General features: G+C 44.3%; 1 protein-coding gene across 3 annotated transcripts in view; it reads left to right on the plus strand.

Annotated features, from left to right (window-relative positions):
• The window catches only part of NWD2 (NACHT and WD repeat domain containing 2), a 97,297-nt gene extending 91,288 nt beyond the window's left edge, over positions 1-6,009 (plus strand). For all 3 annotated transcript variants that reach the window (XM_048509175.1, XM_048509176.1, XM_048509177.1), the window contains one exon: positions 1,855-6,009. In XM_048509175.1, the coding sequence (XP_048365132.1) occupies positions 1,855-5,793 (3,939 nt within the window). In that variant the 3' untranslated portion in view covers positions 5,794-6,009. The remainder of the gene's footprint in view (positions 1-1,854) is intronic.
• The last annotated feature ends 10,786 nt before the right edge of the window (positions 6,010-16,795 follow it).

The following is a 16,795-nucleotide window of genomic DNA, read 5'->3' on the forward strand; positions in this document are numbered from 1 at the left end:
AAAACTGTGGCTTGCCTCCTCTCCATCCCTCCGTAGCAGACGCAGGCCTGAAGGGCTCTTGCTTTCCACAGGGAAAGCCGAGAGCAAAAGCAGGAAGTGCACTGCAACTTCCTTGTATGTCGGTACAAGGAAGTTTGCCATGCACCACTTCCGCTCCCCGCATGCAGCAACTTTTTTGTACGTGAATACAAGGAAGTTTGCCACACCGGGGCTCAGTTACGGGCACACAGTGATTGGCCACTGCGTGCACAGCCGATAAATGTCACTTCAGAGATGTTAACATGTTATTACTCATAAAGTTGCTTTCTGCTGAGTCAGACCCCTGGGTCTCCCAAGTTCTGAATTGTCTACTTTGACTGTGAGTGGCTTTCCCAGGTCGCGAGGTCTCTTTCACCACCTGCTCCCAGATCCTTTTAACTGGAGGAAAGTAGATGCTGTATCACTGAACCACAGCCCCTCCCTGCTTAAAGGTTACAAGCATAGAATGGAATTCAGCGGATACTTTGGTTGACTATGGCTATAAAAGCAGTTCTGTAACTACAAGTCCACTATAGAAAAGACCCTTCTGTGGAAGACGCACAGAAGAAGAGCCTCCAAATGTGAATTGATAGGCAGGCTCAAATGGGGAAATTCCTCTACAGTGGGAAAGGAATCATGTATGCAGTTGACAGTAGTTACTTTTCTGTACTTATTCATTTACCCAATGTACTGGCCTGTAAACGCTCCCATAATAAGTGAGGGGAGAAAAAAGAAGCAGACAAGGACATAAGAACATAAGAACATAAGAACATAAGAACAAGCCAGCTGGATCAGGCCAGAGTCCATCTAGTCCAGCTCTCTGCTACTCACAGTGGCCCACCAGGTGCCTTTGGGAGCTCACCTGCAGGATGTGAAAGCAATGGCCTTCTGCGGCTGTTTCTCCCGAGCACCTGGACTGTTAAGGCATTTGCAATCTCAGATCAAAGAGGATCAAGATTGGTAGCCATAAATCGACTTCTCCTCCATAAATCTGTCCAAGCCCCTTTTAAAGTTATCCAGGTTAGTGGCCATCACCACCTCCTGTGGCAGCATATTCCAAACACCAATCACACGTTGCGTGAAGAAGTGTTTCCTTTTATTAGTCCTCATTCTTCCCCCCAGCATTTTCAATGAATGCCCCCTGGTTCTAGTATTGTGAGAAAGAGAGAAAAATTTATCTCTGTCAACATTGTCTACCCCATGCATAATTTTATAGACTTCAATCATATCCCCCCTCAGACGTCTCCTCTCCAAACTAAAGAGTCCCAAACGCTGGAGAAAGTCCAGAGAGAGTGCACCAACCATAAGCAGCTTGGAGGTCAACTGTATGTTGGGAACTTGATATATGAGCTTCATTCTGCCATTATTTAATGTTTGTATGTGATCTATAATTCAAGCAAACATTTTAATAGTTTAAAAGCATAGGTAAAAGGTAAAGGAGCAGCAGTGGCGTAGGAGGTTAAGAGCTCGTGTATCTAATCTGGAGGAACCGGGTTTGATTCCCAGCTCTGCCGCCTCAGCTGTGGAGGCTTATCTGGGGGAATTCAGATTAGCCTGTACACTCCCACACATGCCAGCTGGGTGACCTTGGGCTAGTCACAGCTTCTCAGAGCTCTCTCAGCCCCACCTACCTCACAGGGTGTTTGTTGTGAGGGGGAAGGGCAAGGAGATTGTAAGCCCCTTTGAGTCTCCTGCAGGAGAGAAAGGGGGGATATACATCCAAACTCTTCTTCTTCTTCTCTTTGCCAAGGGGCTCTTATTGTTGTTATCATATTTTCTTCTGGGATTTCCATTACTAGCACCAACATTAATTTGATTCTGTTTCTGTGTTTGTAGGCCTATGCCTGGCTGAAGGAAGAAATGGGACCGGAATCTGATCCTGTGGTCGTCATAAGGTTTTTGGGATCCACCGAAATGAGTTCAGACCTTCGGAACCTGCTTCAGAGTATCTGTGAGCAGTTAGCCACGAACTACCGATGCCTCGTCCAAAGCTATCCCAAAAAAATCCACGATCTCCGGGACTTGTTTATCAACCTTTTGAACGAGTCGTCGTTCCACAGGCCTCTGGTTATGATATTCGATGCCATAGAGCAGCTTTCAGATAGCGACGATGCGAGAAAACTGTGGTGGCTCCCGATTCATCTGCCCCGGTCTGTGCGAATCGTCATTTCAACACTGCCGAACAAACATGGAATCCTGCAAAAACTGAGGTGCCTTATCCATGACGAAGATAAGTATATCGAATTGATGCCTAGGGACCGGAAAATGTGCAGCCAAGTTCTCAAGCATCAGCTGCTCAGAGTCAAACGGAAAGTCACGTCAGGCCAACAAATCTACGTCAACGAAGCTTTTTCAAAATGCACTCTCCCTATGTTTGTAAACTTAACCTTCCGGGAGGTTCGAAACTGGAGATCTCACAAAGACGTCAACGAGTCCTCCCTCTGTGTTACCGTTCACGATAGTATAGAGCAAACATTTTGGTCCCTCGAGAAAAGCTGTGGGCCGAGACTTTTGTCGCGAGCCCTGGGCTACGTCACCATGTGCAAATCTGGTTTAAGTGAAATGGAATTGGAAGATATATTAGCCCTTGACAATACTGTTATGTTGGAACTGAGTGAGTGTGCCAGGCAACAGAATCCATTAAGGGTACCGTACATCTACATCGCGAGGCTTAAAGAGGGACTAACAGGATACCTGATAGAACGGCAAGTTAAAAATGTTACCCTCCTTGTGTGGGCAAACAGGCACCTGCAGCTTATTGCTCAAAAAATGTATCTTCACAATGAGGAGGATGTTAACGAAATGCACACTGTGGTGGCTGAGTATTTTCTCGGAGTTTGGTCAGGTGGCAGAAGGAAATCTCTTTATGGGGAAGATCAATATCTGAATGGTTGCTTTGACAGCGACAGTAGAAGCATGAATGATGATGACAGGTGTGTGATGGATCAGACGACGTTTGACAGGCAGTCCCCCGACCAGCCTTGGGTGTTCCAGTGTAACCCTTTAGAGCCTGACATATTTTTTGTCAACCACAGGAAAATGACCGAGCTTTTGCATCATTTGACAAGATGTGGGAAAACCGATGACATGTTATACGGTGTCATTATGAACTTCAGTTGGCTTTATACCATGATCAAAATAGGGCAGTTTGACAAAGCCCTCGCTGATGTGGAGTTGGCCTACAACTACTCACAAGAAAAAGAGCTGAAGTTCCTCGCGACCACACTTCGTGGCATAAAATACAAAGTGATAAAATATCCAGGCACGCTCTCTGCAGAATTGCAACAGAGGCTACTTCCAGTTGTGAGTTCCTTGCCTAAACTAAGACAGCTTCTTCTTGAATGTGATAAAGACGGACCTAAATATTGTTCCATTGTTCCCTTGCATTCTTCCATGGATGTAACTTACAGCCCTGAGAGACTGCCTCTGTCCTCCAATTGCAGTCAAGTCACTGAAATCCTGCCTACCTTTAATCCAAGTACAGTGATTGTAGCTCTGGAAAATGGTTCCATCAGTACCTGGCATGCAGAGAGCCGACAGCTGTTAAGGCAAATTACAACTGCACAGTCCGTCATCTTAGGCATGAAGCTCACGAGTGATGAAAAGTACCTTGTAGTAGCTACAACAAAGAACACACTCTTGATTTACGATAACCTAAATTCCTGCCTTTTGTCTGAGGTAGAGATTAAGGGATCAAAACACGGGGGGGCTGGCATAGGCTGCGGCTTCATAAATGGATTTACTCTGTCAGTGAATCACGCGCTTTCTTGGCTAGAGGCAAGCAAAGACATTACTGTGATAGATCTGCTCTATGGATGGCCGCTGTATCAGTTCCACTGCTGGTATGAAGTGACTTGTGTCCAGTGTTCCCCGGATGGAATGTACGCCTTCTGTGGACAGTACTTGAACACGGCATCAATATTCCATTTAGGCAGCGGAGACAAGCTGGCCACCGTGACCTCTGAATTTTCGGGTGGGTTTGTGAAATTCCTCCTTGTGCTGGACACGGCTCAGGAAATGGTGATGGTGGACAACGAGGGGGGCCTTTCGATTTGGAACACCGAGGAAATGACCAATCCCCAGCTCACAGATGACTTTGACTGCAAGCGAGGGGACAGCGAATTTGTCAATATTGAACTTGCTGAAGACCAAAGTGCAATTTTAATATGTAAGGCCCTCAGTATAGAGCTTCTTGATACCAGCAGGTGGAAAATCGCCGAGAAATTTAGAGCGAAACACAATGAGCGCTTTGTGTCAGCCGTGTTGTCCAAAAATGGCGACTGCATCGTTGCTTCGATTGAAAATACCTCTGCTATTTTTGTTTGGAGGAGAGACACGGGACAGTGCATGGGAACCTTACAAGAAATCTCAGGAAACATAGTCAAACTAATTAAATCAAATCACCATAACATGCTGCTATCCTTATCAACCAGTGGTGTCCTTTCTATCTGGGATATAGATATCATAACCGCTATGTCCAATATTGACAAAACCGGCAAGCCTATCCAAAGACTGGTATTGCCTGCCCGGGGTGAAGTGATTTACACCCTTGATGGGTCTGAAGCTATACACAAGTGGAACTTTGGCACCGGGTTCATTGAAGCTGTGTTTAAGCATGAGAGCCTCGTCGAAAACTGTGTGTTAACTTCCACTGGAGAGCTGATGGTTACGTCCGATGACAAATGCAGCCAGTATGTGTGGCACACAGGTTCTGGTGAAAATCTCTTCCGCATTAGTGGGCAGAGAATAAGTCAGTTGTTGATAACCCACAATGACCAGTTTGTCATCTCTCTCTGTGAGCAAAATGCATCCAGAGTTTGGAGGCTGGCCACGGGCCACAGAGTGTGCAATATTCTCGTTGCCTTACAGAACGCATTTATCACCACTGCGAACACGTTTGTCGTGGGGATGACCAAGAATAAAGTGCTGGCAGTGAGCCTTTGGACAGGGAGTATAACCAAGAAGTTCTGTTGTGACGATGGTATCAGCATTGTCGATATTAAACTGATTCCAGATTGCCCTGATATCGTAGTCTTTATAACATCTACTGAGACTGTGAACATCTGGAGTCTCACAGAGGAAGTCATCTGCAGACGTGTGCAGCTTCCTAATACTTTTTTGAAGACTTTGGAGGACTTTGAAATATCTCCCAATGGAAAGCTGGGAATCATCTCCCGTGGTGACGAAAACATCAACGTCCTTGACCTTCACAGTGGCAAACTCCGCATTGTCCATGCGTCTGGCATAATCTGGAGGCAGAAGTTGTCTCGAGACGGGCGCTATCTTGTATATATTTGTTTTCGCACTACTGATGAGGATGACGATAACGGGGCCATCTCCATCCTAATTGTAATGCGGCTGGCGGATGGCAAAAACATTGGTGCTTGTTCCCTCTACAAAACCCCGACTTTCCTTGCTCTTTCCCAGAGGCATTTGAACATTATCGTAGGCTTTGATGACGGGAGCATCGGCACTTATACCGTCGTGGACCGAGTGGATGCAGCGCTGAAAATAAAGATTGCCACTTCCAACAGCCGACAGATTTTCAGCAACACGACACAAGTGATTAGACCGAAGTGTCATAATTATAGCTTCAAGGGGACAGTGGATTGCATCTGGCGAGAATCCACTGAGGTGTTTGCGAGAGACAGCCCCATCACGGTGACAGACCCTGAGGCAGGCGAAGCAACCCCAACCAAAAAACACAACTATTGCTATGATAAAGTGTGTTCTGCCATTGATTGCAGAGGGCATGGGTTCACCACTGACAATTGAACATAAGTAATAAGAAACCGGTTTCCCCCTCCTATATAAGGGATTGCTGTTTATTTCATTTTTATGCCTATGTTATGAATCGGGGAGGGAGTAGATTCAAAATAGTTAGTGGGCTGCAGGGTTGGTTTGTTTTTTAAAAAAACAGGATAAAAATAGGTTTAATCTAAAGCAGGGGTCTTCAAACTATGGCCCTCCAGATGTTCATGGACTACAATTCCCATCAGCCTCTGCCAGCATGGCCAAGTGGTAGGGCTCATGGGAATTGTAGTCTATGAACATCTGGAGGGCCATAGTTTGAAGACCCCTGATCTAAAGCCTTGAATGAAAAATTCCTAGCAATATGTTCATCTTTCTTTTGCCGTTATGGAAATTTGGGGGAGGGGGATGTTTTAATGGGGATAGCTTTTTGATAAGAGACGATGTGACATTTCATATCGGGATGAAGTTGGCCAATCAACTTTAAATTTAGGTGGCTGCAAACCCTAAATCCCCAGCTATTCTGAGCTGATGCCCGTTTTGCAAAAACAGATTTTATTCACATGATGGTGCAAATGACAAGATGTCAACCTGGAAGACTTGATGCATTCCATACACATTTGAAGTTCTGGCTGCTATTGTTGTTGTTATTATTAAAAAAAGAAGCGATGATACATAGTTTAGCACTTCTGTCCCGCTGATTTCATAGGACTGCCTGCTTCAATCTCTCAGATCAATGGGCTATAACAATGTTTAACTTTGATTGGCTTGCGCCTGTATTTGGTGGGAAATACGATAGGCACTGGTCACCGAAAGACAGACAATCGTGAAATAGTAAATCAATTTATAACTGAAAATTACGAGAGTTGTATGTCTGGACGTCTGTTACAAAGATACAAGCGATAGGAAGTACTCATTAACCTGACCATGTAAGAAAGGAATTTGATTGTGCTATTTTTTTGTCTCTTTCATAGTGTATTTTAGTACTGGGTTGAAGAAAAAAATTCAAAGAAAAAAGGGCATTAAGGATAAACAATTTAACCCTGTTCTCTCTTTTTTGTGTTCGAAGGATTTCTCTAGTTCTGTGGCAGGAGAGTCCAAACCATTCCAAAACCTTGCTGAATCTAAACAGAACCCATTCAGACATGCTATGTATTGTTCTTGGTATCTCATAGTGTCTGCCTTACTGTCATTCCTGTTCTATCCTGTGGAAAAACACAGATCAGATGACCAAAATACTCTGGGACTCACATTATGCTTGCGTATGTGCTGAAAAACTCTGGCTGCCCCCAAAGGGTTCTCTACTGTTCCACTTTGTAACGAATTTCTTACTTCTAGATAGAGTATTTATGCCTCTTCACTTCCTGCTTTAAGACTGTTCATGGCCTTTTAAAATAGAATTTTACCAATGACAAGGTACAAGTCATGAAATCCAGTCCATCATTTTTGTATTCAACTCGGCTAGCCCGGTTAAAACCGATAATGCTTCAGATTTTCCGACACTTCAATTCGCAGCTCTGTTAAGATGAAGTTCTCAAATCTAAGATGGCTAAAGCTTTTATCCTAAGGATCACACCTCCTAGAGAGTACAGTGTATGTGCACTGCCTGTCAAGTATGGATAGTGTATTTATTCATATAGAGAGTTACACCCTGCTTTTCTCCACAGTCGGGACCCAACGTGGCTTTTGGTGTCAATCCTCATTTTCTTTTAAGTTCACAACACTAACCTCTGGAGTATGTTAGGCTGGGTCACCCAGGGAGCTTCCATGGCAGATTCAAACTTGGGTTTACCAAATCTAAATTTTACATTCTCACCACTACACCATGCTGCTTGTCGCATGTTTTAGGACAGGTGAGGGTGATTATACTTTTGAATAAATTTGAGCAGAAGCTATGGCCTAGAGCACAGGTGTCAAATTCGCGGCCCTCCAGATGTCATGGACTACAGTTCCCATCATCCCCTGCCAGCATCATGCTGGCAGAGGATGATGGGAACTGTAATCCATGACATCTAGAGGGCCGTGAGTTTGACACCTATGGCCTAGAGGTACAGTGCATTTTTCATGCAGGTAGTCCCAGGTTCAGCGCCCACCTTGTTCAGTTAAAGGAACTCAGGTAGCCACTATCAGGAAATATACTTCTCGGCCTGAGTTGCTGCCTCTCAAAGCAATATTGAGCCAAATGGAACCATGCTGCAAGTTACTATAGCAGAGTCCCAGGCACAGTTACACCTTTTAAGTCCAGTGAACTCAGTGGGCTTAAAAGAGGGTTGTTCTGTTTCAGGTAACACTGCAAGTGAGCGTCATGTGTTCATAACAGTTCGTGTGCATTTTGAAGTGGGGCATGTGAAAAAATAGATACCTGCACCATTCTATTTGACAGGTAGAATTGTATCTTGTACCAGCATACCCATGTGGAAGTATAAACAAATATAAAGAGAAGCGTACACAAATGCATATTCATTATTCATCCTCTACTGTCAGATTAATCTCTGGAGACAGAACTCCGTAACTGGGATGCCATCACAGAAAAGGCCCTTCTTGGGAAGCAAGGCAAAGACATTCAGAGAAAAGCTTCTGAAAGGCCCCTTCCGCACATGCAAAATAATGCATTTTCAAACCACTTTCACAACTGTTTGCAAGTGGATTTTGCCATTCCGCACAGCTTCAAAGAGCACTGAAAGCCGTTTGAAAGTGCATTATTCTGTATGTGCGGAATGAGCCAAAGTTACCTTAACTAGTATGCAAGTTCATATGGAAGAAAACAGCCACTTAGAGACCTATGCCCCAGGCTGATTAGAACTGCAACAGAATTTTGCAGAGAAACACTTAGGAGCCGGTGTTTTTAACAATATTATGCTCAAAGCAGTCAGTAGTCACACCACCATGTCCCACAGGAGTTAAAAGTCCCCGAGCACATTTCAGTGGCAGCCCCACAAAGTCTCATGGTAGTGACTGAGCCTAGTTGTTACCAGAGCATGGATAACTTCCCAATAAGGGTTGCACTAGTCCAGAAAGAAACTGTTAGCTGCAGATGCCAATAGTGCATTTCCAGTTATCATGTAGGGAAGTCAACTGATATGCATCTGCAAGCCAACCCTAGGACTTTGCAGCATCAATAAGTGTTTTATAAAGGGTTATACCAAGAGCTGCCTGTGTCAGTGTAATGTCACAGAATACAACATTGGACATTGTGCTGCTGTTTCAGACAAATACATGGTGGCCAGCAGTACTAATTGATTTACACACACAAAAATCGTACCTTGACTGCAACAGAATAGTCCAAGGTTATGATTTCTTTACCACCTGTTTTAAGCATGGCATGCCCTTGGCATCTATTCCAAAAGGATAGGAATGAAACAAATGTTTATTTCTCTTCAGTCGCTGAAAACTGAATCTTCCGCTCCCAACTACACGTGATAGCCACAGACCCATTTGCTTAGTCCCGGCTACTACACCTCAGTCACGTACCACGCTTTGGTGATCAGAATGTTGTACTAAAAAACGGGAGACTGATGTTCAAATCCCCACTCTGCCAGGAAGTGGATTATATGATCTTTGACCTCCGTTTCTCTCACCCCAATCTACCTCACAGGATCATCGTGAGGTAAAATAAAGGAGAGGAGAACTATGTGCTCTGCCCTGGACTTCTTAGAAGAAGGCCAGGATAAAATAAGGTGAAGACCAGAATGAGATCAGATTTATAGAATACATGGAGTGTGCTGCTAGGGGCTGTTGAATTTCCCCCAAGTCTTCTACACACACGTGTGCGCACACACCAATGTCTGTTTTCCAGCAGGACTCCAATATTGTAAGTGGATTGACAGAAAAGCACCTTGGAGGAAAGACTCAGGGAGGTCCAGCATCTGCCGCCCCTCCCGCCCCCTTCACACACCAAGTTTTTCTTTGCTCTAAAATTGGACCTTACCAATTGGAGAAGAGAAGGTTAAGGGGTGACACGATAGCCATGTCTAAATATTTGAAGGGATGTCATGCTCAAGGTAGAACAAGCTTGTTTTGTCCTCCAGAGAGTAGGACAAGGAGTAATGGATGCAAAGCACAGGAAAAGAGATCCCACCTAAACTTTAGGAAGAATTTCCTGATGGTAAGGGCTGCTCGACAGTGGAATACGCTGCCTTGGAGTGTGGTGGAGTCTCCTTCTTTGGAGGTTTTTAAACAGACTGGATGGCTATCTGTCAGTGCTTTGACTGTTCATTCCTACATGGCAGGGGGCTGGACTGGATGGCCCTTGTGGTCTCTACCAACACTATGATTCACCCCAGAAATTAGACATGATTAGGACAAATCTGGTTTACAACAAATGGGTCTACCATGCCCATCTGTCGTTTGAACCTCACCAACCAAATTCCCCAAGAAAACAAGCACCAAAATTAGCATATATCTGTAGTGTGTGCATATTCTATGTAAAAGCCAATCCAGTATACATATATCTATATCTATATACATCTCAAGTGACTTGAATGACTTTTCCTAACTTGTAGATCATATTGAATGTTTTTATGTAAACTTTGTATTGTTGGGCAAGAATTACCCAATCAGAGATTTATATTTTCATAAATGTTAAATTTAGTTAACTTTGTTACAGAGTTATTAAATTAGAAATCTATTGCTGTCTCCAAACAATATACAGTCTTGTGTATGCATTGTTTGTATGAATAAATATAAACCACATAAAGTGACTGATGTGGGGTTGGTTTTGTGTTTATTTTAGAAAACTCCCAATTTCCCGTGGGTGTAAGAGGTATATCGAAGCAAAAGGTGTTATGTAGATGGAATGTCACCCCTGTGTCAGTTGTATACTGATTTGGGGCAGATTTTCTGTCTAACTTAAGGCAACCAGCAATAATAAGCAATGTAGACCAAAACCCAATGTCCAGCTTTCATCACACTCTGCATAGTAACACTGCATCCGCACATCAAGGTCCCTTTCCGTACAATTCACCAAAAACATTTGCAAAGCATTTGTAAAACATTTTCAATCCCTTGCCCGCTTTTGTCTGCACTCACCCTCTTGAAATGCTTCCTGGCCACCATTTTGTGATAGAGAGCCAGCGTGGTGTAGTGGTGAAGAGCAGGTGGATTCTAATCTGGAGATCCGGGTTTGATTCCCCACTCCTCCACCTGAGTGGCTGAGGCCTATCTGGTGAACCAGATGTGTACACTACTGAAGGCCATTGGTTCAGAAGAGGCACAAACTGAGTTCTGACAATGCAAAGTTCCCAGCTCACACAGCTAAATACTATTGATTCCTATGAGCCAGAAATTGCTGAGCAGTGTCTTGGAACCAGCAAAAGACTTCTCAGCTCAGCTCATCCAATGGTCTTCAACAGTCTTCTCACTGTATAATATGGCAGCTTTCAGAGACAACTTTATTTTAAAGATTATATACATGATGTGTGAAATTCATTGAGCACTTTGGGAGAGATCTCACTATAGAATATCGAACATTGGATTGGGTCATAGATAATATTTTTTGCTAATAATGGTTCCCACCAGCAGTGAATGCTATTTTCTCATTTGGTGTTCCCTTATTGACTTTCCTGTTTATTTCCTGATAATTTCAATTGTCCCTTTATATATGCGAATTAGGGGTGTGGAATGGTATAGTATAGCCAGATCCCAGAAGCTAAGCAGAGTCAGTACTTGGATGGGAGACCTCCAAGGAAGACCAGAGGAAGGCAATGGCAAACCATCTCTGCTTCATCATTTGCCTTGAAAACCTTATGGGGTTGCCACAAATTAGCTGCAACTTGATGGCATTTTCACATACACGGATTGTTTTCTGGTTGATTTGTAATGTCTGTTTGCTGTCTTGGTAGACCTAATTAGAAGGGGAAAAAACATTGTTTTGCTATAAAGTCACATCTGACTTCTGGTGACCCAAGTGGGGTTTTCAAGGCAAGAGACATTCAGAGGCTATTTGCCATTGCCTGCCTCGACATCATGACCTTGGTATTTCTTGGTGGCCTTCCATCCAAGTACTAACCAGGGTCAACCCTGCTTAGCTTACCCTGGGGTTCAGGTTAGCCTGGACAATACAGGTCAGAATGGCAACATGTACAAGACATGTCCAAAATAAGTAGACATTGGTCACTTTGCTGAGCACAGCCTCTGTTAGGAAGGATTTGAAATTGTGGAGAAACGAGTGGCAGATCAAAACATATCATAAATATACAGATCACCAGCAAAGCCAAAAATTACATTGGCCAATCCTCTTCGGAATACAATCTATATCGATTCCGCACTTGCGTTATCGACCTAAGTTCGAGCTGCGTTCGCCCTAAGTGCTCCGCACAACCACTGGGATCTACGTGGTTTTGTACCAGCTTCGCCCCGTGTAACGGTCAAATTTCTGACTCCAGTTTGGAACTACTACTTTTTCAGGGAACCACGCTCAAACTCAGCTCAATTCCAGAAAAGTGCGGAATCTCTGGTGCCAGGAGTCCCCCATTCAGCCAATCACAGCTGAGTGTTTTGGGCATGCGTACAGCTGGAGAACCACTGCGGTGAAAATCGCGCCTAATTTTTTCCCCTCTTCTTTCTTGCGTTCGAAGTGATGGCTGGTCGCACAAACAGTGCACAATTTCCGCATACCAATGTAAGCGGCCAATCAAAAAACGCCACCTTCGTCCCTCCATTCCTGTGGCAGTTTTTTTAATAATGTGTGTAGGGATAGACGGAACATGGCCGTAGAACAGTAGCCAATCAGAACGGAGCAGCGAAGAGGCACAGGATGATTCTGCCCTCCGAGCTGGGATCAAGCTGGTTGCAGTGGGGAACAACAATGGCTTCGACCTAGGTTAGTACCCTTCTCAGGGAACTGGGTCGAACCTATTTTACTCGTGTGCGGAATCGCCCTAAGAATGGTTGGCTTCTTCTGCCCTAGGTGGGTGATGCATTGATAAGGTGTCCGGGGGTCGCCGCAATGGCTCGCCCTGGACTCAGCCAGCCAGGGTGCGGGGCCAGCCGCAAGCCAGCAGCAGCACCCGGCGACGGCCCATCCCATGGAGAGGGAGGGAGATTGCCACATAAGGAGACCTAACGTTTGCTACTATCACCCCGAACTTCATGCATCTATGGAAAATATAGCAATAAAAGTTTGAAGCTAGATGGCGCAGTTGCCTCAGCTTTGTTCCCTTGGTACCTGCCATGGCTTTTCCAGTCGTACAGCAAAACAAAGCAGTACCCTTTACCTACCATGGAAGTCGGTGCCCAAACTAGCAACAGTAGCCATGCAAAATATACGTGTGTGTTTTCACAGATGGAGTGTGGGGAAACCAAATACAAGATCCTGCTCGCTTTTGTGTCTGCATTACAGCCATCAAATGCAATGGCATGCATGAATAAATGGGATGTTCCCAGTTTGGCAGAATCCCCACTCTCTTCATTCATCAGTGAAGCCATAAATCAAACCAGAAGACCAGTTTATTTTTAGGGATCTGAAATCTTGCATGTGAAGTTATTTATAGATCACATTATTTTAAAAGACAAGGGAAGCCACAACACTCACTTAGTGACCACCTGGTAGAGGTGCAAAAAGAGGCAGCTGGTGAATTAATGAAGATCACTGTTGCTGCTAAATTGATAGAACAGAGATGGAAAAACAAGCCCCAGCTCGCAACTGAGTGCTTAATGGAATCTCATTTTCGAAGGGGAGTTTCTTAGATCGCTTTTTGAAATGTTCTACATTTATTAGCTACATCCATGTAGGTCATCAGTCTGTTATACAGCTGGTGTTGATTCCTCCACAGGTTTCAAAACTTCTCTTCACTCATGGAATCATTCTCAGGTTCATTGGTATGGCCAAAGTTCTCTGTGTAGATGTGGGTTGGGTATTGCGGGTTGTGGAAGATGCTGGACAAAATACTGGGGCACACTGTCAATTGGCATGGCCCGAGTACAAGCCAGGTAAGCTACAGAATATGAGTGGCCTCTAAATGTAAAGAAAAAAACTTAAAATACCATTTTGAGAGTAATACTATGAGACCTCTTAAATTCTTCAGAATAATGGAGGGCGACCTTGCCCATAGAGGATAATGAAGGACAGCCTTGCTCATGGGGTAAAATGGAGAATAATCTGGTCCATAGGAAAACAGGCTTGTCCATAGGCGATAATAGAGGTCAGCCTTTCCCTTAAGGCAGTGGTTCCCAACCATTTTTTCACTCACCTTGGCAACCCATTATCCTAAAATTATACCCCCATACTAACACATTATGTATTTTTTCATGTACCCCCAAACACTCTGTTGTGTACCCCTAGAGGTACGCATACCCCAGGAAGGGAACCACTGCCATCAGAGATAATGGAGAACCGTCTTCCCGGTAAGTGAAAATGAAGGATAGGTTTGCTGTAGGGGAATAATGGAGGACAGACTTGCCCATAAGAGATAATAAAGAGCTGCCTTGCCCATGGGGAATAATGAAGGTCAGCCTTGACCTTAAGACAGTGGTTCTCAACCTTCCTAATGCCACAACCCTTTAATACAGTTCCTCATGTTGTGGTGACCCCCAGCCCTAACATTAATCCATTTTACAGATGGAGAACACTGATGCAGAGAGTCTTAGGCGACCCCTGTGAAAGGGAAGTTCGACCCCCAAAGGGGTCACGACCCACAGGTTGAGAACTGCTGCCTTAAGACATAATGGAGGTAATTCTTGCCCATAGGCAACAATGGAAGACAGACTTGCCCACGGGCAACAATGAACAGCCTTGCTCATAGGGCATAACTGAGGACCACCTTGTCCATAGGGCAGAGTGGGGGACCACACCTTGCTATTAGGGAATCATAAAGAAGAGTTTTGCTCATAGGGGATATATACTCTTACTTATAATGAAGAGCTTCCCTGCACTTAGGAAATAATGGAGACCCGCCTTGCCAATGGGGATAATGCAGCACAGCCTTTCCCCTGGAGCAGGGGTAGGGAACCTGCGGCTCTCCAGATGTTCAGGAACTACAATTCCCATCAGCCTCTGTCAGCATGGCCAATTGGCCATGCTGGTAGGGGCTGATGGGAATTGTAGTTCCTGAACATCTGGAGAGCCGCAGGTTCCCTACCCCTGCCCTGGAGGATACTGGAGAACATAGGGCCATGGTGGCGAACCTTTGGCACTCCAGATGCTATGGACTACAATTCCCATCAGCCCTTGCCAGCATGGCCAATTAGCCATGCTGGCAGGGGCTGATGGGAATTGTAGTTCATAACATCTGGAGTGCCAAAGGTTTGCCATCACTGACATAGGGGATAATGGAGATCTGCCTTGCTCTTAGGGAATAATGGAGGACAGCTTTGCCCATAGAAGCAATCAAGGACAGCCTTTCCTTTGGGAATAATGGGGGACAGTTTTGCCCATTGAGGGTAATGAAAGACCACTGTGTCCATAGAGGATATTGGAGGACAGCCCTTCCCCAAGGGTGTCAAACTCAAGACCCTCCTACAATTCCCAGCAGTCCCTCCCAACATGAACATTGGCTATACAGGCAAGGGCTGATGGGAACTGTAGTTCATGAACATCTGGAGGGCCACAAGTTTGACACCTGTGCCATAGAGTATAATGGGGGATCGCCATGCCCACAGGGCATGTCTTAATTTAGTCCTCACCATTGTTCTGTTAGGCCTACTGTTTGGCCTACTTCAAGTACAAACTGGGTATGCATTGAAATGCTCTTGTTTCTGAGTTTGTGCATTGCAATAGAGAACTGATCACAGCCATCTTTGACCACTACTACCATTCTACTCTTATGAGTAAGCCCTCATAAATTTAGGAAGAGAGCCTTGACTAGATTTCTTTTTAAAAAACTGATTATGGGAGATCCTATCAATGAACTACATAATGTGTGGATTACAAGATAGACAAGTGAAGAACAATTGGGAGAAGCCAGTGGTGGGATTCAGCAGGTTCACACCACTTCAGCAGAACCGGTTGTTAAAATGGTGCTTGTAAACAAACAGTTGTTAAATTATTCAAATCCCACCACCGGAACCAGTGGTTAAACTATTTGAATCCTACCACTCCACAGAATGCCCTATGAGCAAGAAACTCCACAGAATTTCACGTCATTTGTGTTTACATCTGTTTGTATGGAAGAAAAGGCAGTTTTGCTGCAATTGTAATGCAAGTGAGCAACCTGGTCTATGATCATTTTTAATTGGCATTAAATGAAACCAAGAATTTCCCCTGTCAATTTCTGGGCATCAAGCTGTAGTTCAAAGTAAACCAGGCAATCTTCCCGTCTGATCAGGACTAACTGGGGAAACAAAGTGGTCCAGGGACCTGCCCACCCTTTCCCACTCTGTGAATCAGCCAGCATACTGGAGCCACTTGGCTCCAACCCAGTCAGCTGCATTGGCCAAGAGCAAGGCTCATAACTGACCAAATAATCCCTATTTAAACAATATAACAGGAACCTTGAAAAACACAAACATGTCAACATATAAATGGTACTCCATTGGTAAACCATACAGGCAGAGATGGCACAGTATGAAATTATGTCTGCTTGTTATAAAAATTAACATTAATATTATCTTTAATAAAAACAACTGCTAAATATGCATTTTCCCAATAACAAATATTTATTTATTGACAGCAAGTCTGGTCATGGGGCCCCCAAGCAACTGCCCGGTGTGCCCGGCCCTGAATTTGTGACTTTAAAAAAAGAAGAGGGAACTAATTAAAATTGTGTCGTCATTAACCCTGAAAACAAGTGGCCATTCTCCATCTTTCTGGAACCTTCAACCCAGAAAGTCTACATTATGTGCCAAACTTCTTCCCGCAACTACTTTCATTCCCACAGTTAAAAGTATTATCTAATATCTGTGAAGATGGAAACGACATATCAATTAACTGTTCCCTTTGTATATGCAAGAATGACAATAAAACCATGCTCCATCTGAAAGAAAGAAAGAAAGAAAGAAAGAAAGAAAGAAAGAAAGAAAGAAAGAAAGAAAGAAAGAAAGAAAGAAAGAAAGAAAGAAAAAAGAAGAGGGAGAGAGGGAGGGAGGGAGG

Source organism: Sphaerodactylus townsendi, linkage group LG10 (genome assembly GCF_021028975.2).
Source record: "Sphaerodactylus townsendi isolate TG3544 linkage group LG10, MPM_Stown_v2.3, whole genome shotgun sequence".
NCBI classification, from domain to species: Eukaryota; Metazoa; Chordata; class Lepidosauria; order Squamata; family Sphaerodactylidae; genus Sphaerodactylus; species Sphaerodactylus townsendi.